Source organism: Tilletiopsis washingtonensis (genome assembly GCF_003144115.1).
Source record: "Tilletiopsis washingtonensis strain MCA 4186 unplaced genomic scaffold FA09scaffold_7, whole genome shotgun sequence".
Taxonomy (NCBI): domain Eukaryota; kingdom Fungi; phylum Basidiomycota; class Exobasidiomycetes; order Entylomatales; genus Tilletiopsis; species Tilletiopsis washingtonensis.
Genome location: NW_020312004.1, coordinates 239,562 through 260,972, shown reverse-complemented (window position 1 = coordinate 260,972; position 21,411 = coordinate 239,562). Strand labels below are relative to the sequence as shown.

Here is a 21,411-nt window from a genome sequence, read left to right as displayed (position 1 = left end):
AATGCGAGGGCAGAACAGGCCTCGCTGATGCATGGCTCTGCCGCTGCGACGCGCGGCCTGGCTCGAGCGCAGCGCCGTGCTCCGCGGAGGCGAGCGTGGGAACGGCACGCCGCCGTGCATCACGTGCGCGACTCTCGCAGCAGCGGCAGCCGCAAGAATTCCTGCCGCCGCCCGCCGCCGCCTCCGCCAGAGGACCAGAAGCCCACCTTCCACCGCACCCACACCTCACCCCACTCGCCCCCTCCGCGCACCCTTGCCCAGCATGAGCGGAGCGCCCACGCACCTGCTCTTCGAGTGCGCCACCGGCTGCGCCGTCTTCCAGACGCTGCAGGTCGAGGAGATCGGCAGCAAGACGGCCGCCGTGCAGGAGAGCATCAAGGACCTCAACGCCTTCTCGCGCATGGTGAAGCTCGTCTCATTTGCGCCCTTCAAGAACGCCCTCGATGCGCTGCAGAGCTGTCTTGACATTTCCGAGGGTGAGTGGCAGTCGGGAGAGAGGCGGGCAGGCGGTGCCGCTCTGCAGCGCAGCCCAGGCATGGGGCTGCACGTGGGCGCCGGCAGGGCGTGCGAGCGTCTCGCTGCCTCCAGTGCCTTGCTGGCAGCCGGCACAGAGCCGTGCGCTGACCGCGTTCATCGCAGGCGTACTCAATGACGGCCTCAAGTCGCTCCTCACGCTCAACCTGGCGCCCGCGGGCAAGAAGGCCAAGGGCGTCACGCTCGGCGTCTCGGAGCGCGGCCTCGCCAGCGCCATCGTCGGCGAGCTGGGCATCCAGTGCGACACGGGCGACCGCACGCTCGAGCTCATCCGCGGCATCCGCCTGCACAGCGAGAAGCTGCTCTCGGGCCTGTCCGAGGGCGACATGTCGCGCGCACAGCTCGGCCTCGGCCACTCGTACTCGCGCAGCAAGGTGAAGTTCAACGTGAACCGCTCGGACAACATGATCATCCAGGCCATTGCCCTGCTCGACACGCTCGACAAAGACGTCAACACGTTTGCCATGCGCGTGCGCGAGTGGTACGGCTGGCACTTCCCCGAGCTCGTGCGTCTCGTGCCCGACAACATGACGTACGCGCAGCTCGCCTCGTTCATCCGCAACAAGGAGCGTCTCACCGACGAGCACGTCGAGGAGCTCACCGACATTCTCGCCGGCGACGAGACGGCCGCGCGCAACGTGCTCGACGCCAGCCGCGCGAGCATGGGCACCGAGATCGGCGAGGTCGACATGGACAACATCGACTCGTTCGCGCAGCGTGTCGTGGAGCTTGCCGCGTACCGCAAGCGCATGCACAAGTACCTGATTGAGAAGATGCACCTCGTCGCACCGAACGTGAGTGGCGTGTTGCGTGCTGGCCTGCAGTGCGGCGCTGACAGACCATGCAGCTCGCCGCCCTGATCGGCGAGGTCATCGGCGCACGCCTCATCTCGCACGCCGGCTCGCTCACGAACCTGGCCAAGTACCCCGCCTCGACGGTGCAGATCTTGGGTGCCGAGAAGGCGCTCTTCCGCGCGCTCAAGACCAAGGGCAACACGCCCAAGTACGGCCTCATCTACCACGCCTCGGCCATCGCCCGTGCGGCGCCCAAGAACAAGGGCCGCATGTCGCGCTTCCTTGCCAACAAGATCTCGATTGCGTCGCGCATCGACTGCTTCAGCGACGCGCCGACGACCAAGTTCGGCGAGGTGCTGCACATGCAGGTCGAGGAGCGCCTGGCGTTCTACGAGACGGGCAAGGCCACGCTCGGCAAGAACTCGGACGCCATGAGCAAGGCGCTGCGGGCCATCGAGGAGGCCGCCGGCGACCTCATGGACGAGGACGACAGCGACGACGAGGGCGACGAGACGATGGCCGAGCCCGTCACGATGCCGGCGGCCGTCGGCGTGGTCGACCCGGCAGACGCCAAGCGGGAGAAGAAGGCAAAGAAGGAGAAGAAGGACAAGAAGAAGAAGAGCAGCGGCGGCGCCGACGCTGCCGAGATCGAGCGGGCCGCCAAGAAGGCTGCCAAAAAGGCTGCCAAGGCAGCGGCTCAGAGCGACGGCGGCGTCCCGGGCGACGAGTCGGTCGCTAAGGTGGAGAAGGCGTCGAAGAAGAAGTCGAAGAAGGCATGATGTGCCGTCTGCCTGCTATTCGACCTCGTGCCCACCTCGCCTGCCTCCGTGCTAATCCCGTCATTGCCGCCCTCTGCTCCGCGCGTCCGCTTCATCAGGCGCTTGTACTTTACTTCTCGGCCCAGCATCCATACACTTTTCCACCTCTGACAGCGTGCGCTCGCGAGGAGTATGCGTGTCCATTGCAAGCTGCCTCACCGTGCGCTGCCCTGCTGCGCGGCGGCACTGCGCTCGCGCACCGAGTCCACGGGCCGGTCGGCGGCGTTGGCGGCCGCGATGTCGAGCTGTGCCCGAGACAGGGATGTCAGCCAGTGGCATGCAGCCGCCGCAGCGTCACACGCACCTTGTCGCCAGGCTCCTGCTTGAGCTCCAGCGCCGTGCCCGTCATGCCGAGGTAGAAGACTCGTGAGAGCGTCTGCATGTTCGAGTCGGACTGCGGGGGCACAGCTCCAGTCAGCGCAGCCAGTTGTACAGAGACTCACGTCGCTCACCAGCACCAGGCTGATGCTGTTGACGTTGGAGAAGCGTGCTGCCGAGACAGGGTACTCTGACACGCCCGTCTCGCCCTCGCGCAGCGCAAAGTCGGCCTGCGGCTTGCCGCTGCCGACAGGCCCGAGCGCCGCCCGCTCTCGCGCTGGTGCATCGGGCGCACTGGCCGCAGACGACGCAGCCACCTCCTCAAAGTCGATGCCGTTTGGCCGGTTCACGTACGCACGCACGCGCTGCGTGGAAGCGTCAGAATTCGTCTGGTGCACCACCGGCAGTCAGGCGACGCACTCGAGGCGCAAAGTCGCCGCGGCCCGGATTGATCAGGATCGACTTCATGCGCACAGGGCACGTGAAGGGTATTGTGACGACGAACTAAGCAGGCCGGACGGCATCAGTTGCGGCTCTGGCCCAACAGCCCAAGTGCCGCCGCGACGAGGACGCCCGCAGTGCACTGACCTGGTCGTCGACGCCGCTCTCTGTCCAGCGGCCCGTGTCCTCGCGCTCATGCCACGGCTTCACACACGTCTTTGCGCCCTCTGGCGGCGCCACGTTGAGGCCCCACACCTGGTCCAGGCGGATGGAGGGGTAGAGGGAGCGCGCATCGTCGGCGCCCGACGCCGCGCCGGCGTCGCCGCTCTGCGCCGCCGCGTGCAGGCTGCGCTCCGTCGACGTCGCCTCGTCGTTGCAGGACATGCCGGCGGCGGGCGCGGAGAGAGGGCGCTGCTCGACGTTGGAACCGAGATGATGTGGTCAAGAGCCCAGGTGGAGTGCAGCTGCGGACCCTGAAGTGGGCCTGAGCATGACTTTCGCATTTCGCGCAGCGCTGACGAGGCCGCTCTCACGGGGTGCTCCGTGCGCATCGGGCGCAGATGCACGAGCTCAGCGGACGGGCGCCAAACGCCGCAGTCGCACTCGCAGCTCTCTACGCGTCACGGCGAGCCTGAGACGCGCACCACAACCACAACGCGCACTCGCCTCGCCGTGGCCTCGCCGGCGTCGAGGCTGCCGCTCCATCGCGCCGGCCCCATCACGTCCCCCTCTCGCTGTCCGCAGAACTCCACGTCGCCGCGTCCAGCAGGCGTGCCGCCACCCCGTCGCGGCCCGGCTCCTCGCGCGCGCCTGTGCCGCAACACACCTCTCCTCGCGCCTGTGCCGCAGCACACCTCTCCTCGCGCTCCGTCGCCGCGACGCGTCGCTCAGAGCTCCCTGCACGCCATGTCGCGCTACAACGACCGCGGCGAGCGCGAGTATGCGCCGCCTCAGCGGCCCCATGGCGCCGTCGCCGGCCCATCGGTACGCTCTTCAGCGCACTCGCCTGGCGCTGATGCGCAAGACACCTCTGCCCGCGCCGGGCCGAGCGCTGCACGCCCCTCGCACGCCGCCGCCTCGGCCGCAGCGGCACCGGCGCATCCCTGGGCGCAGCGCAGCCACCGGCCTGGCGCGGACAGGACTCGCTCGCTGCCGAGCCATGCGCCATACTCGCATGCTCCGCCGGCGCACTATGCAGCGCAGCAGCACCGCGATGCGCCACAGCGGCCCCGCCCGCCGGCGGCGCACAGCTCCATCATGCCGCCGCCGGGCCCGCCGCGCCGCTTCGCCGATGGACCGTTCGCTGGGAGCCCTATGCCAGAGGTGAGTGCAGCTGACAGTCGGCCTCTCGAGTGCTGCAGCGCTCAAGCCGTCTTCCTTACCTGCGCAGGCATATACACGCGCCATGTCGCGTCTGCTCTCTGCACCGCCGGGCTCGGACGACCGCTCAGGCTCCTCAGAGCCGCGCGTCGTAGCTGCCGCACCGCCCACGCGCTGGGCTGCTGGGCCCTCGCGGCCAAGCTCTGTCCGCCCGGTCAGCGGCGCCGCGCCTGCATCCGGCAGCAGCAGAACAGCGGGGCCGCACATCAGCAAGAGCGACCTCGACTTTCTGCTCAGCAGCGCTGCCAGTCGGGGGCCCAGCGCGGCGCCCTCGGTGCTGCGTGGAGCCAGCGTCCTCGTCAGTCCTGCCGGCGCGACTGGCAGACGACCGGCCGCGATGCAGGCGCCTTCGAGTCCTGGTCGGTCTGCTTCCATCCGGCAGCCATACGAGCACTCGCGCGCCGGCGAAGCATCCAGCGCTCCGCTGTGTGTAGCGAGCGAGCAGCACATACAGCCGCCGGGGCCGCCTGGAGCAGAAGCGCCAGCGCTAGGCTCCGAGGCGCACTCTCAACCGCCGGACCGAGAGCAGAGCGGCTCGCAGGCCCGCATTGTCCAGCTCGACGAGCCTGCTCTGGCAGTCGCTGACCGACAAGACATCGCCGATGAACCAGGCGGTGCAGAGCAAGCGATGCTACATGACGGCCCGGCGCTACATGTCGCGAACCAGCCGATCGATCCTGGCGAAGACGATGCGCCGCAGGATGTGCACATGACGCAGGCAGACGCAGCACCAATCGCTGGCGCGTCGGCAATTCTATCCGACCTGCTGCCAGCCGAGCAGGCGGCGCAGTCCGAGCCTGCTGCACTGCAGCTGCCAGATGCGTCGCCGCCGCAGGCGCTGGTGGCTCCTTCCGAGACAGCAGAGCTAGTCGCCCGAGGCGTGCTTCCGCTGCGAGAGCGTTCGGCCCCGCTGTCATCCGTGGCGGACGTGACCTCGGCGTCGGAGCCGCAAAATGCACCAGAAGGTCAAGCTCTGGCGGCGGCGCTTCCTCTCGCCGACGTGCCCTCCGCTCCGCAGCCGCCGGCTTCACCGCCGGCTGCTCTCGTCGAGCCAACCCTACGCTCTGAGCCGACGTCTACGCCTGCGATTACAGCGCCAGCGGCGCCGCCATCCGAGGCGGAGCCATCTGTAGCTCCACTACAGCACGCAGATTCGAGCGCTCGCGTCGCGACTCGACCTGAAGCTCCACCCAAGCCTGCAGTCGAGCTGCGCTCGTGGTTCCTCACGGCCGCCCCCGGAAAGCCGTCTTCCTCGCTCGGCATCTCTGAGCTTGGTCTGCGGCACTGGCTGTACGTCGAGGGCACCGTGAGGAAGCCAGACGGCGGCGAGGAGCAATGGCACTCCTCTCTGGTCGTGCGACGACAAGATCCCACCACCGTGCTGACGGCAAGCGGCAGCCGCTACCTTCTACTCGGCCCGATGGCCAAGCGCATCTCGATGCACAACGGCTGGAGCGCCGAGCTGTGCGAGCACTTCGCCGACGGCTTCCCGGACGACTGGGTCCATCTGGCGGCGCACGACATTGCTCAACAGGAGGCACGTGCGCGCCAGGCCAAGCTCGCAGCGTCTCGGAGGAGTGTCGCCAGCGCCGGGCTGCCCGCAGACGCCGAGGCAGGCGAAGAGGCGGCAGCTGGTCCTTCGGAGCCGAAGAAGAGAAGCCGTGCTTCTAAGGGCTCGTCGGCTACTAAGAAGACGCTCGCTGAGGAGATGGCGGACAGCAAAGTCGGCACTGCCGATGTCGCCGCTGCTGCAGCTCTTGATCGCACCTCGAAGGCGGGACGAAGCTCGGCAGCGGCCAGTCGCAAGAAGCCTCAAGCTCATGCGATCGCAACGGCAGTGCGGCAGGAAGCCGGTCCGTCATCGAAGCTGCCGTCAGCACCGAGTGACGCGAAGCCCAGCAGCACTCGTCCTGCGACTGCACGCACGCGGTCAGAGCCGGAAGGTCGAGTCGAAGGTCTCCCATCGCCTTCGCAGCGACCGATCAAAGCGGGTGCGCGCAAGCGCCCTCGCGACTCGGTGCTACCGCCATCCAGCCCGGAGAGTCCTGAGAAGCCGCAGCTGGGCGACGCAGGCCGCGATAGGCCCCCTTCGGTCAAGAAGGCCAGGCCAGACGAAGACCGGTCGCGAGACTCGGACAGCCGCCATGCTATGAGCCGAGCGAAGCCGCAAGCTCAGAGCAAGGCGCAGATCGAGGAGCCAGAGCAGTCAAGCGACGAGGAGCAACACGACCAGTCGAGTCCGCGCGAGTCGGAGGACGACTCGGACAAGCACGAGGCGTACGTGCCCACGCCGCGCAAGCCCAAGCGTGTGCCGGCTGCGCGCCGACGAAGCGACAACGCGGGCTCCAGCACGTCTGGCTCGGCAAGCAAGATCCAGCGTCATGCCAGCGATCCGACGGGCTCGAAGAAGCCGCGCACTTTGACGGGCAAGAGCAAGGCTCGCCAATCGGAAGCCAGCACTTCCGCCCCACGCCCGCATGTTGCGCACTTTGCACCGCCTCCTCTGCCGCAGCAGCACGACCTTGATGCCGACATGCCACCAATCGACGACTTTGGCGACGATTCGGATGATCTCGGTGGGCTGGGCGCCGACGATTCGATCATCGTGCCCGGCAACGTCAGCGGGCCTGTGGGCTGGATCGCGGACACAGATGTGCCAGAGCGCAGCCTTGCGCCTGCAGAGGCGCAAGAGGACGAAGTAGCTCAAGCACGAGGCAAGTCTGCTTCGCACGGAGACGCTTCACTCCCTGCGACAGCGCCTGTCGCGGCGCCATCGGAGCAGCTGCAGTCCGAAGAACAGGTTGAGCCGGCAGCATCCCATTCTGCGGGTCGGACTGGCGTGAGCAGTTCTCAAGCTGCAGCCGCAGAGGCGAGCAGTCAAGTCGACGCGCACGAGCCGGTAGCGGCACTGGAGCCGCAGGCGCTGCTCCCGCCACACGACGAGCAGGTCCCTGCTACGGCGCACGATTCCCCCGCCGACATCGCGACGAGCAACAAGGCCGTGTCGGATGACGAGGTGGACGGTGCCATCGGTCCGCCGCGCTCGCCGGAGGTACAAGTCCCCTCCAAGCCAGCTGTCGAGAAGGTGCCAGCTGCTTCAATTGCCTCTGCTCGTGAGACGACCGCCTCCGCGACTGAGCCGGCACGAGCCACCTCGCCGGCCGCAGGCTCGGACGCACCGACAAGGTCTCCGGCCGCTGCATCTCGACCTCGGCCTCGCAAGAAGGTGACCGTCTCCCGACGTGCCAGCGCCGGCACGACGCCCAAGGGCATCTCACGCGAGGTCGCGAACCTCGGACGAACGGCGTTCGGCGTCATCGGCGTCGTGCGGCGGGCCATGCAAGATGAGCCCGCTTCGTCTGACCCGAAGCGCGCGAATGAGGACGAGGAGGAGGAGGACGCCTCCGAGCCAGAGGCCAGCAAGGCGGCTGCGCAACGCAGCGGGCGGCCTGTGCGGGCTCGTGCTTCCAACGGCGTGGGTCGCTGGTGGGAAGTGTCGGGCTCGCCGATGCCTGCACGAGCGACCGCCCGCAGCAGTCTGGCGCCGGTCAAGGCACAGGCGAGCGTCTCGAGCACCCTGGCCTCGCCGAGCACAGCTGCTGCCAGGAAGACGAGCGAAATCAAGGCCCGTGTCGTCTCGGCTCCGCAGTCACGACCGAAAGCTCGCAGCAGCGTGCCTCGCCCATCCGCGTCGGACGCCTCCGACTCCGACTTGAGCTCGCCAGATGACGGCCGTGCTGGCGCGTCTGCTCGCTCGACGAACGGTCGATCTGTGCAGTCGCGGCCGAGCTCAAGCACTTCCACCACCTCGTCTGCCAAGCGACGACGAAGCCAGAGCGGCGACAGAAAGGCGCCGACGACTGCCACGCCACGCAAGGCCGACGGCGGCAAGAGCCCGGCGCGCCCGAAAGCGCCAGCGGCAGCCTCGATGACGCGCAGCGCCGGCGGCATCACGTTCGCCATTGCAGACCCGTCCGAGATGGCTGCCGATGCGTACGACTTCTCCGACTGAGCTCTCCCTCGTGTTCACACCCCGTCACCGCTGCGCCATCACATGTACACTAGGGGTCAAGTCATTGTTTCAGTGCCAGAGAGCCACATGCTGGAGTGCGCGGTCGTGAAGAGCGGTTGTGAGGTCGCCGTCGGAGGCTGCCGACCGAGGGGAATGTGAGCGCTGCACGTCAGTCGGGCAGTGCGCGGTGCTCACGTTGCTTAGGGCTTCTTCTCGCCGCCGAGCAGCTCGCTGGCCTTCTGGGCGACCTTGCCGAAGGCGCTGCGCAGAGAGGTGAGCCACGGCCGGTGCAGCACATGCAGGAATCGTTGCTCACTTGGACGCCGAGTCGACGATGCCCTCGCCCTCCTTTGCGGCGTCGTTGCCCATCTTCTTGGCCTCGCCCTTGAGCTCCTGCGCCTTGCCTGCAGGTGTGTGCGTCAGCTCGATTGCGCAGAGTGCTCTGCCAGAAGCGCGCGCCCGCACTCACCGCGGACCTGGTGCTCGGTGCTGCCCGTCTGCTTGCCGTACTCGGCCTGCGCCTTGCCCTGCGACGCCTCGGCCTGGTTGAAGGCCTTGTCGATGGGGCCGTTGGCGTAGGCGCGCACGGCGGCGGGGCGCATGGCGACGACGCGCTGGGCGCGGAACGAGGCACGGAGGAGCGACATGGTGAAATGGATTTGGGGTGGTAGTTGAGAAGTGGGAGTGCTGAGTGGGTGTGGTGGAGACGAGGCAGGAGCGAGGTGCTGCCTGCGCTTCTTATGGGCGGGGCGGTGCGGCCTGGCTGGCTTGTGCGGGCGCTCGTGCACGGGGCCCGCCTCGAGCTCGAGGCGCGCCAGCAGGAGCACCGCTGACGCAGCGCGGCAAGCACAGCACCCTGAGCGCCACGCCGGCGGCAGGTCGGTCTCGACCTCGAATAGAACGGGCGGAGCAGCCGCTTGAACAGCAGCGCAGGAACGTTGCTGGCAGGGCGGGCAGGCCGTGCGGGGTTGGAGCGACTTGCGAGATGCGCGTCATTCATGCATCCAGAGAGCGTGGGAACAGGCGCATGTGGAGGCCCTCCTCCTCCGCTCTCCCGCCTCGGCCGAGTCTGCGCCGCCATCACATGGCTGCCTGTGCAAGGCTCGCTGCACAGTTGTGGGAGCGCCGCAGCTAAGTGTATCGTCTCGTTTGCATCGCACGCGCATGCCCGTGCGCAGCATGCAACATGCGCCTGCGAGGGTCGTGCTCAGGGGAATAATGGGTGGGGGAAAACCGTGCGGAGGACAAGAGTGGGCGCACGGACGAAGGAAAATATGACCGCGACGTCTAGAGTGGGGAGCAGGAGGCAGACAGGTGGGCAACGAGGAGGGACGCCTACTTGGCGGCCGAGAAGAACCAGCTCGAGCGCGCCTTGGGCGACGACGAGCTGCGAGAGGCACGTCAGCATGAGGCCTGCCACCGTCGCACATTGCATACTCACTCCATGTTCTGCGCACTCGCCACGCCAGGGTACTGCCGCATGGCCTGCGGCGCGCCTGGCCCGCCCTGTGCGCCGCCCTGCGTCGGCCCGCCGCCACGCAGCGGCTTGGCGATGCGGCCAAAGCCCAGCGCCGCGGCGCCGGCGCCGGCGGCGCCCTTCATCTCGCGCGCCTGGCTGAGGCGCTCCTTGACGGCCTGCAGCTGCTCGTCGAACTTGCGGTTCTGCAGCGCGAGCTTCTCCTGGCTGTCGAGCAGGTGGCTCTCGAGACTCTCGATGCGCTCGTTGCGCGCCACGAGCTTGCGCTCCGCAATCGCCACCTCCTTCTTGAGCTGCCCGTTCTGGTCGACGAGCTGCTTTTGCACGCTCGTCAGCTGCTCCAGGTTGCGCTCGAGGAAGTGCATCTTCTTCTGCTGCGCCTTGGAGTTGGAGCTACGGATGACGTTATTGTACTGCTCCTTGGACTCGTCGAGCGAGATCTCCAGCTCGACGACCTGCGGGCACGGGTGATGAGCACAGGCACGCTCTCGTGCGCCTCGGACGCCCGCTCACCTTCTCGCAGCGGTTCTGCAGGTCGCGCATGAGGCTCTTCTTCATGTTGTCGAACTCGGACAGCTGCGTGGCCATCGTCTTGCGCACACGCTCCATCTCGCGCGCGCTCTCTGCCAGGTCCTTGCCGCCCTCGGCCGCGGCGGCCGTGACGGCAAAGGCGCGCTTGAGCTCGTCGTTGGTCGAGCGCAGCGCGTCGTTGGCGGCCTGCATGCTGGCACGCTCCTGCGCCTTGAGCTCGAGCTGCTTCTTGAGGTCCGCAATCTCGCTGGCCTGCGCCTCGCGCCGGCTCGCGTACTGGTCCTCCAGCTTGCCGCGCAGCTCAAGCATGGCATCGTTGATGCCCGCAGTGCCTGCGTCCTGCCCGTCGTGGTACGTCTTGTCGAGCAGCTCCTCGTACTCGGCCTCGAGCGTGGCGAGGCGCGCCTCCATCTCGTCGCGCCGCTGCAGCAGCAGCTCGTTCTCGTCCTGCACCTGCCGCACGCGCTCGTGCTGCTCGCGCACCAGCGTCTGCGACTCGAGCAGCTGCTCGCGCAGCGTCGAGATGTCGTCTGCAGAAAGTGTGCCGTCGGCGCCCGTGCCCATGCCGCTGGCGATTTCGAGCTTGGCCAGCGTCTCGCGGATCTGCTCCTCCTTCTCCGACACGATGCCGGCGTTGAAGTCGGCCATCATCTTGGCCATGCGCTCGGCCTTCTTGCGTTCCTTGCCCTCGTGTCCCGGATCCCGTGCGCCCGCTGCGCCGGCTGCGTTGCGCGTCGACTCGGACGCCGCCTTGCGCAGCTCGTCCACGTCCACCGTCAGCTCGCGGATGCTGTCGGCGTGCACGTCGTTGAGGATCTCGGCCTCCTTGAGCTTGTGCCGCACGCTGTCGAGCTCGAGCTTGCACTCCTCGAGGCGCTGCGACATCTCCTTGCCCGACTGCTCCTGCTCGCGCGCAGACGAGAGCTCGTCGCGGGCAATGCGCTCCGCCGCCTTGACATCCTCCAGCTCGTTCTCGAGCTTGGCGATGGTATCTTGCAGCTCGTTCTCGCGCCGCAGGAACTCGTCGCGCTCGTCCTTGTCCAGCGTGCTGGAGGTCGGCGTGTCGGGCCGCGAGCTGCCCTCGCGCAGCAAGGCCTCGATCGCAGGCGTCTGTGGCCGCACCGAGGGCGAGGCCGTTGCTGACCGCGCAGCGGCAGGTGCAGCGAGCCCTTCTGCGCCCGCGGCGACCTTGCCGACCTCCGCCCAGTCACTCTCTGGCACTGTCCCGCCGGCCCGCCACTGCTTCAGCTCGCCCTCGAGAGCGGCAATGTAGTTCTGGTACCGCGCAGCATCGACCTGCGCCTTCTTCAGGAGCGCCTTGAGCTCGGCAGGCGACAGCTCGGCATTCACGCGCGCCTTGTTCTTGATCGACTTGGCGCGCACGCCGAAGCGCAGCGTCGAGATCGTCTCGTCCTGGTTGAAGGCGCAGGGCGAGCAGTTGATGATCAGCGTCGTGCGCGAGTTGCCGCCCAATGACTCTTGCAAGATGCGCGTGAGCTTCGAGTCGCGGTACGGAATATGTGATGACTGCAGAGGGCTCGTGTCAGCTCGGCCAGCGCATGCCATCAGCGCGAAGCTCACTTTGCCGTCGGTCAGCGCATTGATGACCATGCCGAGTGCACTCAGACTCTTGTTGATCTTCTTCGCCTCCTCCAGCGTCTGGCCACTGGCGCCCGTCTTGCCGACCTTCTCCGAGCCTGCCAAGTCGACGAGGTACAGGTTGCCCGTCTTCTGCGAGCCTGTCTCGGTGTTGCGCTGCTGGATCGTCACGAGGAAGATCGAGTGCGAGCGCGACGACTCGGCGTTCATGTCTGAATGCACGACGTGAGCGGCCGCGTCCAAATCCAGGCCAATCTGCGCCACTCACTCGTCGACGACACCGCCCGCGCCAAGCCACCCTGCCGCATGATCTCATACACGTCTGCCTGCCCGCCGACGTAGAAGTCCGACAGCCCCTTGACGTACACGCCCTTGTTCTTCTCCTCGTGAATCTGCAGGTTGTCATTTTGCGCTGTGCGTCGTGACCGTCAGCGCCGGCGCCACGCTGCTCCAGCGCGGCAATACGCACGAGCCAGCAAGTCGCGAATGCGCTCCATGTAGATTTCGAGGTAGGAGACCTTGACGAGGTACTCGAGGTGCGGCGGCGAGGCCATGATGTTGTCGAAGATCTGCTCGGTGATGCGCGGGATGATGCCCTTGAGGTTCTCGTCGTCGATGTCCGAGCCCTGCGAGCACGCCAGATCAGCAACGCGCCGCAGCGAGCTGGCCACGTGTGCCGCGTACCATCATGGTGAACGTCTTGCCCGAGCCCGTCTGGCCGTATGCAAAGATGGTGCCGTTGTATCCATTCAGCACGTCTGGGCCGCCGAGTCAGCAGAGCAGCACGCCTCATCGCAGCCTGGCCTGCATCACGCCTCCACCCCGTCCTCGGCACACGCACCATCGACCGTCTCCTTGATGCCGAACTCAAACACATCCTTCTGGCGCGTGCCCATGGGAAAGACGCGGTCGAAGGTGAAGCCGCCGGCCTCGGGCCCCGAGGCGGGCCCGTGCTTGAGCTTCACCGTCGTGTTCTCGCCCTCATCAAAGTCGACGACAATGTCGCCGCCCTCGCGCAGCTCGAGCGCATTTGGCGGGCGGAACCTAGGCAGCGGTAAGTGGGCTGCGGTACATGGGCCGCTGTGGGACTGCTGCAGCTCACCGCGACACGACCTTGACGTTGCCGGACATGGCGGGCGCGAGAGGTGCGGCGCGTGCACGCGCTCACGCGCAGCAGAGGGCGCGGCTCGGCGGCGGCCGCGTGCGCAGCGCGGGCGGCGGCGCGCGAGTAGGCAGAGCAGGCGCAACGATGCGTGCGCTGCGCTGGCTGCGAGAAGCAGTGGCTGGGAGACGAGTGGAACGTAGGAGAGCGAGGTGAGGGTGTGAAGGCAGGCGAGGCAGGCCGAGGAGCGTGCTCGCCTCGCCTCATCGGCGGTGCACGGCTCCGCTCCCGTGCGTGCGGCCGCTGTGCAGCCCCCTGCCGCGCGGCGCGCGCGCGCGTGCCGCCCCGCGAGACCAACACACGCGCGCCCCGCTGCGCCTCTCTGCTCTCCACGACGCCTGCGCTGTCCGCCAGGGGGTGCAGCTACGTCGAGCACTGGCTCTGCCTCTGCGGCGTGCCTCGTTTCGCTCGCCTTCCCTGCCACTCCAGCCGCATGGAGGGCAGACGGCCGCTCGGTGCGCTGCGGGGCGTGAGAGCAGGCGCGGCACGGCTAATCTGGCCCGCGGTCACGTGCCGCGCTGACTCGGGGCGCGCCGTGGAGAAGAAGCTCCCGGGCCAGCGGCGCCTTCTCGCAGCTTGCCTCTCGCCTTCATCCCCGCACCCACAACCCACGCGCGCCATGTCCACCTTCGGCCAGCACTTCCGCGTCACGACGTACGGCGAGTCGCACTGCGCCTCCGTCGGCTGCATCGTCGACGGCGTGCCGCCGGGCATGACGCTGCGCAACGAGGACGTGCAGGTGCAGCTCAGCCGCCGGCGGCCCGGGCAGAGCGACCTCACCACGCCGGTGAGTGCAGGAGAGAGGTGGGACAGAGGAGAGGTGTAGCGTATGGGCGAGAAAGGGCGCAGTACGGGCTGCTCTTGAGGAGCATGGCGGTGCGGTGCCAAGGCGAAGTGAGCTGCAGTTGGAGAGCCCACAGGCGTACCAAGCCTGTTCCTGTGGCGCCGTCAACCTGCAGTCAGGAGCACGACAGTGTATCGACGCTGCCTTGTGGGGTAAATGAGGCTTCGAGCACGTCGCAACCACCGTCGCGCGCTCAGAGCCTTAGCGGGGCATGAGGGAGTGCAGACGTGCATCTGCACGCGTACAGTGATCGCACCTCATGGCAGCCTTGCTGATCTCCCTCTGCAGCGCGACGAGAAGGACAAGGTGACGATCCAGTCGGGCGTCGAGCAGGGCATCACGCTCGGCACGCCGATTGCCATGCTGGTGCAGAACCAGGACCAGCGGCCGCACGACTACAAGGACGAGACGCTCGACCTCTACCCGCGCCCCTCGCACGCCGACTGGACGTACCTCGACAAGTACGGCGTCAAGGCGAGCAGCGGCGGCGGGCGGAGCAGTGCGCGCGAGACCATCGGTGAGCTGCTGGTGTCAGAGCTGTGCCGGGACAGCGACTCATGTAGTCCGCCGCAGGCCGTGTGGCTGCTGGTGCGGTGGCCGAGCGCTACCTTGCGCAGGCCTTTGGCGTCGAGATTGTCGCGTTCGTCTCCTCCGTCGGTGCCGTGCACATCCCGCGCTTCCCTGGCGAGCAGCTGGCGTCCGACTCGGCTGCCAAGGCCGCGACGGGCGATGCCGCTGCCGCGCCGACGAGCAGCGTCGACAACCACATCGACACGAACGGCATGACGGAGGAGGAGGCAGAGGAGGCACTGAGCAAGGAGTTCCGTGCGCTGCTCAACGAGGTGACGCGGGCGCAGGTGGACAAGACAGACATTCGCTGCCCGCACCCCGTTGCCGCTGAGCGCATGCGCCAGGTGAGTGCCGAAGCTCACAGCCGAGCAACGCCGCCGAGCTGATCACGGCTTGGCAGCGCATCCTGCTGGCCAAGTCGCGCAACGACTCCATCGGCGGCACGGTGACGTGCGTGATCCGCCGGGTGCCGTCTGGGCTGGGCGAGCCGTGCTTCGACAAGCTCGAGGCCAAGCTCGGCCATGCCATGCTTTCGATCCCAGCGACCAAGGCGTTCGAGATTGGCAGTGGCTTCCGCGGCACCGAGGTGCCGGGCAGCCGCCACAACGACGCTTTTTACAAGCGCGCCGACGGCTCGCTCGGCACGCTCACGAACTGGAGCGGCGGCGTGCAGGGCGGCATCTCGAACGGCGAGGACATCTACTTCCGGTAGGTGACATGCGCTGCAGGCAGAAGCAGAGAAGAGGCTGACGCGACACGCCCTGCAGTGTTGGCTTCAAGTCGCCGGCTACGATCTCGCAGAACCAGACGACGGCAACGTACGACGGCAAGGAGGGTGTGCTCGCCACGCGCGGCCGGCACGACCCGTGCGTCGTGCCGCGTGCGGTGCCCATCGTCGAGGCCATGGCGGCCCTCGTGATCATGGACGCCGTGCTGGCGCAGGATGCGCGCTCCATGGCCGCCGCCCGCCTGCCGCGCGAGCCCATCCTGGCGCTGCCCAACTCGATGCGCATGCCCTCCAAGGTCAAGGCGGGCGGCAACCCGGAGGGCAACCCCGAGGCCAGAGACTAGAGGCTGCCTCTCACTCAAAATGCGACCAGCGCGCGAGGGCTTTGCGGGAGACGGCGTGATAATGTAAAGGGCTATCTAGACTTAAGCACAGCGAGGTGACAGCAAGGCGAGAACGCGGGCCGGCGCAATAAGTGAGGAGGTGACAGTGTGGGGTAGCCCTGAGGGTGACATTAGGAGAGAGGGAAAGAGAGAGGAGAGACGATCGACGAGAGCCGGGCGTGTTGGCTAGCGACTGAAGAGGCTGCGTAGCGACTTGCGCGAAGACTGCGGCGCGAGCGAGCGCGTTGAAGGAGCGCCGCCGTAGTAGCTGTCGCGCTCGGGATCGGTGGCGAGGAACGAGGGGCGCATCGAGCCGGGCGAGCCGGTGCGAGCAGCGCTGGCCATGGAGTCGTACGTGCTGGCGGCCTCCGACGAGAAGCCCGAGTCGCGCGTGCGCTCCCGGCTGGAGCGGCGTCCGCCGCTGCCGTCCTTGGCGGGCAGCTCGAGCTCGGTGATGTTGCCGTCGACGCCGTCCTCGACCTCAAACGTGCGGCGCCCCTTGCCCTTGCTGTTCGTCACGGCGACAGTGAGCACGCCGGCGCGCGTGATCGTCGCCTTGCCCATGAGCAGACGCGAGCCGTGCTCGGCGTGGTGCTGGCGGCCAACGCGGCCCGCAGCCGCCTGCAAGCCATCGATGGCACGGTCGCGCAGCACTGCCTCGCGATAGGCCGGCTCGGGCGAGTCCAGGTACTTGACGCCGGGCTGCTTGGCGCCCATGATGTGGTGCGTCGGCAGCTTGAGGGGCAGGAACTGCGCCAGGCGCACGACGCACTGCACGACGTACACCATCTCGACGCAGCGCGAGTCGCCGCACGTGTGGCAGCGGCAGCCGATGCCCTTGTCGCGCGCCTCGGCGCAGTCAATGCAGCGCACAACGGTCCGCGTGGAGCTCTGCGGCGGCGGGGTCAGTGGCTGTGTCCGTGCTGCAGGACAGCGCCGTGCTCACCATCTCCACGTTGCTCTTGAGCTTGCGGCGGCGCACGATGCCCTTGGCATCGATCGGGATGCCCCACGGGTCCGTGATCTCGGGAAGGGCAGCAACCGGCGTGGCTACGGATCGACAGGTCAGCTCAATGCGGGCCAAAGCACCTGGGCAAGACTCACAGTGCGGTGGAGCAGGGCCACAAACGATCCATCGGCCGCTGCGTGCCTCGGTCCAGATCTCGATCTTGACGACCGCGACCTCGTCCTTGCAGATGGCCTCAATGGTGATCTCGCGTTCACGCGCCTCGAGTGCCTCCTCACGCTTGCGTGCGTCCTTCTCGTTGCCGACCAGCACACCGAAGCCCGCAGCCTTGCTGGCCTCGGAAGCATCGATCGATTTGCGCGAGCTATGGCCACGGCCTAGAGCAAACGCCGAGCGGCTGCTGCCTAGGCTCGGATACGTCTCGACGAGCCGGCGACGCACGGCGTACAGCGACGTCTCTGCGTTGCTGCGCGACTCGTCGACGACGAGGTCGATGTCCGGCTCCTCGAGCTGCATCGCCAGACCTGCACCGCCGGATGCGTGCGAGACAGCTGGACTGATGGGCTGTGCCGCCGCGCGCCAGGCTGAGTTGACGCTGAGCGACATGCGGTCGGGGCTGTCGCCGCCATACGTGCGTGCACCGGGCGAACGTCCGTCGCTCGAGGCCGTGCTGGGACGCACGTGCAGATTGGACGAGGGTCCGGAGCCGTGTGTCGAGTACGACTGCTGCGAGAGCTGCGAGTCGCGCTGTTGCTGGCGCGCCGACGGCGACGGCGTCGGGTACGCCTGGCTGCTGGTACGGCTCCGGCCGCCACTGTCGTTGGCCATGCGCAGAGCAGAGACGGCGCTCTCCTGGCTGGCGTTGCCGTGTCGATAGCCAGCCCACTTCTGCACCCCGAGATTGCGTGCGCCGGCCGCTGGGTTCGACTGGTCCCAGTCGCTGCCAGCTGCGCTGCTTGCAGATGTGCGGTTCGAGCTGGGCACACGCGCATGCGATGCAGCAGGAGCGTACGCGCTCGGGCGCATGCGAGCGTCGCTTGCGCTCTCGCTCTCGCTCGTGCGCGGCCGCTGAGCCGCAATGAGCTTTTGCGTTGCCGGCGTCTGGGGAGCCCATGAGCTGCCGCGCCCGGGCAGCGGCGGTCTGCGAGCGTCCACTTGAGCATCGAGAGTGTGGCTGCGCGACGGCGTAGGAGAAGGCGCGTCGTCCGCTCCCACCGAGCGCGAGTGTGGGCGCTGAGCAGCGACAGCGAGCATCTTTCGGTCGCCGTCTGCGGCTGGCGAGGAGGCCGAGGCGGCTAGTGCACCGCGTGGCGCGGGACGCCCCACAGACTTGGCGGTCACGCGCTTCGCCACAGAGACGAGTACGACGCCCTCGCCGTCGAGCGTGCTGAGCGAGCTGCCGGACGCGCTGCTCGACTCGCTGTCACGTCTCTGGCCTGTGCGGTATGGCAGGTCCGGCTCCTCATCGTCGTCATCGAACGGCGCTGCAGAGTCGATAGAGCTGCGCACACTGACGCCGTCTGGCACGCTTGGCAGCGAGCGGATGTCGGTCGAGGAACGCGCATCGTCTGGCACCGACGGCCGCCGGCGAGGCTCCTCCGGACGCTCATGTCGGGCCGCAGGCGTCTGGTGCGACGCTGCCGAGTCGCCGCTCTGCACTTCGCTGCCGCTGCCCGACAAGTTTCGCGCTCGCCGCGCCGTCGCTGGCGCAGGTGCCGGCGTGTCCATGTCGTCCTGCGGGCTGACAGACTCGCTCTCCTGAGACGCCTCCTCGGGCAGCGACGGCACCTCAGTCTTGAGGGCCTGCGCCGGTCGTGCAGTCGCTTGTGCAGAGAGTCTCTTGTTGACGGTGGCCTTGCGGCGCGAGATTGCGAGATCGGTGTCGATATGCGCAAGGTTCTGTGCCAGCTCCGGCGGCAGCGCCTGGCCGGCCGAGAGCAGCTTCTCGGCGCGCATGCGCAGGCGCCGCTCGCGCAGGTTCGACGAGCTGCCTCCATGCTCGCTGCCGCTGGCCTCGCTGTGCTCGGCAGATCCTCCTTTGCGACTGCCGTGGCTGCTCGTGCTGCCACAGCTCAGGTAGCCGCCGGACGCAGCATCGCTGCCCGTGCTGGTCCGGTTCGCGCTCTCCGAGGGCTGCGAGCTGGGCGCCTGCTCGGCCGTCCACGGCTGCGCGCTGGAGACGACAGCCGGCGACGAGCCCGGTGTGCCGCCGACGCTGAACTTGTTCCAGCCCTGTGCGTCCTTCTGGCGTGGCGCAGGCTCCGGGAGCGAGCGCGCAGACGGCAAAGGCGAGACGGGCAGACCGAGGCTGAGCGCAGATTGCGAGGCGGCCTGGTTGAGTGCGGCGAAGAGCGGGTTGCCGACTGGCGGCGGCGGCGTCTGCTTGGGGTGCGGCTGCGACAGACCGGCCGCGCCGGCCATCGCGCCAGACGAGACGACGGGCATGTTTGGGAGCGAGGGAGATGAGGGTGCGGGAGGAGCGCCAGAGCGGCGGCTGCTGCTGCGATCGAGGCCGCTGGCACTGGCGCTCGCTCGAGGAGCGCAGGCACGCGCACACAGCGGACTGTCGACCGGCAGGCGAGGACGCAGTGCGGATGCGAGAGGGGCACCGACTTCGTCTGTGTCACATAGTGCCGCCCCTGATGCCGTTCCTGGAGCAATCACGCCGACGCGCCGCGATCTTCGGCGCACCGCCGCGTCCGTCGGGTCCTGCTCTCGACTGCCATCGCGAGACGCCGAGCCCAACTTGTGCGACGGAATGCCAGCGGAGCCAAAGGAGAGCAGCACGGCCGAGGGTGCGCCGGCGGGCGCAGCAATGCGCTGCAGCGGCTGGCGCGACGACGGGCCAGCGCCCGAGTGCCACGACTCGCCGCTCTCGGCAGAGGCGAGGCTGGGCGTGCTGCCGGCGCTGCTCGTCGTCGAGCTCTCGCGCTGGCGCGCGGGGCGCTGCGATGGCCGCGGCCCGCTGCTGCGCAGCGCCTGCAGCAGCGGACTCGTCGGGCCCTCGAGAGCGTCGCTGGCAGGCATGTCGCTGCTGTCTGCCTCGACGTCGAGCGGCACGGCGGCCTCGCCGCGCGAGTGGTGGCGCAGCGTGCGGACGGCGGCCGAGCCGGCGGTCGAGGGGCGCAGGCTGCTGCGCGCGGCGCGCGGCGGGCGCGGCGGCGTCTTGGGAAAGAGCGGCAGCGCCGCCTCGAGGCCGGTGTCGCTGCTGCTGGTGCCGCTGCTGCTGGCGCCGAAGCCGAGCGGCGCGGCGCCGGGCGAGCCGAGCGCCGAGTCGGGCGTGCTGGGCATGTGCGGCGACGACGCTCCGCCCGAGGAGCAGTGCGAGAGAGCGGGCGAGGCAAAGGGCGGCGGCGTCATGGGTCCCGCCGGCGCGCCGTAGCCGGGAGAGAGCGGCGCGATATGGCCACGCGAGGAAGGCGCAAGGCGGCTAGGACGCGAGCGCCGGCGAGGGATGCAGGCCGGCGAGAGTGAGGCTTGCGGTGGTGATGGTGAGAGAAAAGGGGAGAGCGGCGAGGCGGCGGCGCCCAGCTGGCCCGCGAGCACGGCGATCAGCGGCACGCCCACACGCCGGAGTCTGCAGTCTGGGCTGATGCTCGAGGCGGCCCGAGCCCGCGAGAATGAAGGAGGGCGAGGCGGCAGCGGCACACGCAAGGCAAAGCGCCGCCAGCCCGCCACGCTGCACCCCGCGCCCGGGTCCGCGAGACAGGCCCGCAGACAAGCGCAGGCTGCCTGCAGCAGAGCGGCGTAACGCAGCCCGCCGCTGCAGGAGCAGAGGCAGCAAGTCGGAGGAAGGGGAGCTCTGTTCGGAGGGCCCTCAGGCCGCCTGCGCTGCCCTGCACGGCGCATCAGCTGCAGCTGCGCCGCACCTTTCGCCGCCCTCGCGCTGCACCCTCCCGCTCGCTGCGCATCCCTTCTCTCGCAGCGGCTCGCCTCTCTCTCGCGTGCTGCGCTGCGGCGCGGCGAGCTCCGGGGTGCAGCGCAGGGGCGCTAGTGCAAGCCACACGAGCACGACGCGTCGCCTGCGCCTGCACCCGACGGGAGCGCTCGGCGCCCCTGCTGTGGCGCTCTCTCCCTGCGCCGCAGCACGCAGCCGCAGAGCAGCACCTCTTCCTTCGAGGCCGCTGCGGACGAGATGCCGGGCATCGCGATCTCTCGCTGTTCCGATGCAAGGCAGACGCGTCGCGCTGCGGACTCTCCGCCGCCCACTGACTCTCACGCTGATGCTGGCGTTGAGGCGCTGGCCATGCGACCTATGCCTCGGAGCCGCGCGGAGCCTCGCTGCCTGTGCTTGCTGTCCACGCATCGGCCTGCACCCGGGCGCTCAGCCTCCCGTCCGTCTGGCCTTGCGCTTGGCTGCGGTGAGACGGCTGCAGGTGTGCGAGGAGACGCCGCCGGGATGGGATGCGCTCGCTCGCAAAGTCTGCTGCCAGCGCACCCCTTGCCTGCGCCGCTCGAAATCGTCTCGACGAATACGCCGGCCGTCGTTGCGCTCGCCGCGATGTCGTGCTCAGTCCGCAGTGCGCAGCAGCTGTGGGTCCTCAGGCGGCCCATCTCCAGATGGCACCGCTTGATCGCCGCAGCCGCAGGACTCGTTCCCGCGTCGGCGCGCGACATCATGCGCTGCCAGGGGCCGTTTGCGCGCACGGCCACTCCGCTCTCTCTCCGCCCACCGCCGCAGCGCAGGGCCATGCTCGGACCCAGGACAGCGCCAGCGAGAGCGCTGCAGCTACTGCACGTCACCCCAGACGGCCGCGGCCAACGTCAGCGATGCAGAGTGCAGAATCAGCGACTCGGACCGTCGGACGCAGGCGAGGAATGTGCCGACTGCTTGCGTGCACCGACCGTGCCGCT

The 21,411-nt window shown here is 68.4% G+C and overlaps 7 protein-coding genes across 7 annotated transcripts; 3 read left to right on the top strand and 4 right to left on the bottom strand.

Moving 5' to 3' along the window:
* Positions 1 to 232: 232 nt before the first annotated feature.
* FA09DRAFT_306549 (putative SIK1-involved in pre-rRNA processing) lies at positions 233 to 2,263 on the top strand. Its single transcript, XM_025740537.1, has 3 exons — positions 233 to 476; positions 640 to 1,328; positions 1,382 to 2,263. The coding sequence occupies exons 1-3, from the start codon at positions 263 to 265 to the stop codon at positions 2,105 to 2,107; spliced, it is 1,629 nt and encodes a 542-aa protein (XP_025599325.1). The 5' UTR covers positions 233 to 262; the 3' UTR covers positions 2,108 to 2,263.
* Positions 2,264 to 2,301: 38 nt separating this feature from the next.
* Positions 2,302 to 3,289, bottom strand: FA09DRAFT_337765 (DUF1000-domain-containing protein; the record flags this gene model as incomplete). Its single annotated transcript, XM_025744027.1, has 5 exons — positions 2,302 to 2,391; positions 2,451 to 2,540; positions 2,599 to 2,829; positions 2,885 to 2,968; positions 3,053 to 3,289. The coding sequence occupies 5 exons, from the start codon at positions 3,287 to 3,289 to the stop codon at positions 2,302 to 2,304; spliced, it is 732 nt and encodes a 243-aa protein (XP_025599324.1).
* Positions 3,290 to 3,560: 271 nt separating this feature from the next.
* FA09DRAFT_359652 (hypothetical protein) lies at positions 3,561 to 8,387 on the top strand. The gene is made up of 2 exons (XM_025745144.1): positions 3,561 to 4,228; positions 4,296 to 8,387. The coding sequence occupies exons 1-2, from the start codon at positions 3,812 to 3,814 to the stop codon at positions 8,295 to 8,297; spliced, it is 4,419 nt and encodes a 1,472-aa protein (XP_025599323.1). The 5' UTR covers positions 3,561 to 3,811; the 3' UTR covers positions 8,298 to 8,387.
* On the bottom strand, positions 8,348 to 9,335 carry FA09DRAFT_329005 (hypothetical protein). The gene is made up of 4 exons (XM_025741994.1): positions 8,767 to 9,335; positions 8,614 to 8,701; positions 8,493 to 8,558; positions 8,348 to 8,434 (listed from the first exon to the last, which is right to left on the bottom strand). The coding sequence occupies exons 1-3, from the start codon at positions 8,942 to 8,944 to the stop codon at positions 8,498 to 8,500; spliced, it is 327 nt and encodes a 108-aa protein (XP_025599322.1). The 5' UTR covers positions 8,945 to 9,335; the 3' UTR covers positions 8,348 to 8,434; positions 8,493 to 8,497.
* Positions 9,336 to 9,487: 152 nt separating this feature from the next.
* FA09DRAFT_329004 (putative kinesin-1 motor protein) lies at positions 9,488 to 13,219 on the bottom strand. The gene is made up of 9 exons (XM_025741993.1): positions 13,007 to 13,219; positions 12,746 to 12,948; positions 12,589 to 12,662; positions 12,374 to 12,530; positions 12,173 to 12,316; positions 11,887 to 12,116; positions 10,288 to 11,832; positions 9,739 to 10,229; positions 9,488 to 9,684 (listed from the first exon to the last, which is right to left on the bottom strand). Exons 1-9 carry the CDS (start codon positions 13,033 to 13,035, stop codon positions 9,633 to 9,635), a joined length of 2,925 nt encoding a protein of 974 aa, XP_025599321.1. The 5' UTR covers positions 13,036 to 13,219; the 3' UTR covers positions 9,488 to 9,632.
* A 460-nt stretch (positions 13,220 to 13,679) lies between these two features.
* On the top strand, positions 13,680 to 15,651 carry FA09DRAFT_306542 (chorismate synthase). The gene is made up of 5 exons (XM_025740536.1): positions 13,680 to 13,853; positions 14,199 to 14,427; positions 14,484 to 14,824; positions 14,881 to 15,188; positions 15,248 to 15,651. Exons 1-5 carry the CDS (start codon positions 13,686 to 13,688, stop codon positions 15,549 to 15,551), a joined length of 1,350 nt encoding a protein of 449 aa, XP_025599320.1. The 5' UTR covers positions 13,680 to 13,685; the 3' UTR covers positions 15,552 to 15,651.
* FA09DRAFT_359648 (hypothetical protein) lies at positions 15,595 to 20,158 on the bottom strand. The gene is made up of 3 exons (XM_025745143.1): positions 16,695 to 20,158; positions 16,537 to 16,640; positions 15,595 to 16,481 (listed from the first exon to the last, which is right to left on the bottom strand). Exons 1-3 carry the CDS (start codon positions 19,915 to 19,917, stop codon positions 15,777 to 15,779), a joined length of 4,032 nt encoding a protein of 1,343 aa, XP_025599319.1. The 5' UTR covers positions 19,918 to 20,158; the 3' UTR covers positions 15,595 to 15,776.
* Positions 20,159 to 21,411: the final 1,253 nt, after the last annotated feature.

Bases quoted from the DNA above. Each gene is read 5' to 3' on its own strand.
- FA09DRAFT_306549 (XM_025740537.1), top strand. From the start codon at position 263: ATGAGCGGAGCGCCCACGCACCTGCTCTTCGAGTGCGCCACCGGCTGC. The intron at 477-639 runs GTGAGTGGCAGT...CGTTCATCGCAG, and splicing joins CTGTCTTGACATTTCCGAGG to GCGTACTCAATGACGGCCTC. The intron at 1,329-1,381 runs GTGAGTGGCGTG...CAGACCATGCAG, and splicing joins TGCACCTCGTCGCACCGAAC to CTCGCCGCCCTGATCGGCGA.
- FA09DRAFT_359652 (XM_025745144.1), top strand. From the start codon at position 3,812: ATGTCGCGCTACAACGACCGCGGCGAGCGCGAGTATGCGCCGCCTCAG. The intron at 4,229-4,295 runs GTGAGTGCAGCT...TTACCTGCGCAG, and splicing joins CTGGGAGCCCTATGCCAGAG to GCATATACACGCGCCATGTC.
- FA09DRAFT_329005 (XM_025741994.1), bottom strand. From the start codon at position 8,944: ATGTCGCTCCTCCGTGCCTCGTTCCGCGCCCAGCGCGTCGTCGCCATG. The intron at 8,702-8,766 runs GTGAGTGCGGGC...ACACACCTGCAG, and splicing joins CACCGAGCACCAGGTCCGCG to GCAAGGCGCAGGAGCTCAAG. The intron at 8,559-8,613 runs GTGAGCAACGAT...CTCTCTGCGCAG, and splicing joins ATCGTCGACTCGGCGTCCAA to CGCCTTCGGCAAGGTCGCCC.
- FA09DRAFT_329004 (XM_025741993.1), bottom strand. From the start codon at position 13,035: ATGTCCGGCAACGTCAAGGTCGTGTCGCG. The intron at 12,117-12,172 runs GTGAGTGGCGCA...TCGTGCATTCAG, and splicing joins GCGGGCGGTGTCGTCGACGA to ACATGAACGCCGAGTCGTCG. The intron at 9,685-9,738 runs GTGAGTATGCAA...TGCCTCTCGCAG, and splicing joins GCGAGTGCGCAGAACATGGA to CTCGTCGTCGCCCAAGGCGC.
- FA09DRAFT_306542 (XM_025740536.1), top strand. From the start codon at position 13,686: ATGTCCACCTTCGGCCAGCACTTCCGCGTCACGACGTACGGCGAGTCG. The intron at 14,428-14,483 runs GTGAGCTGCTGG...AGTCCGCCGCAG, and splicing joins CAGTGCGCGCGAGACCATCG to GCCGTGTGGCTGCTGGTGCG. The intron at 15,189-15,247 runs GTAGGTGACATG...CACGCCCTGCAG, and splicing joins GGCGAGGACATCTACTTCCG to TGTTGGCTTCAAGTCGCCGG.
- FA09DRAFT_359648 (XM_025745143.1), bottom strand. From the start codon at position 19,917: ATGACGCCGCCGCCCTTTGCCTCGCCCGCTCTCTCGCACTGCTCCTCG. The intron at 16,641-16,694 runs GTGAGTCTTGCC...GTCGATCCGTAG, and splicing joins TGGCCCTGCTCCACCGCACT to CCACGCCGGTTGCTGCCCTT. The intron at 16,482-16,536 runs GTGAGCACGGCG...CCGCCGCCGCAG, and splicing joins TCAAGAGCAACGTGGAGATG to AGCTCCACGCGGACCGTTGT.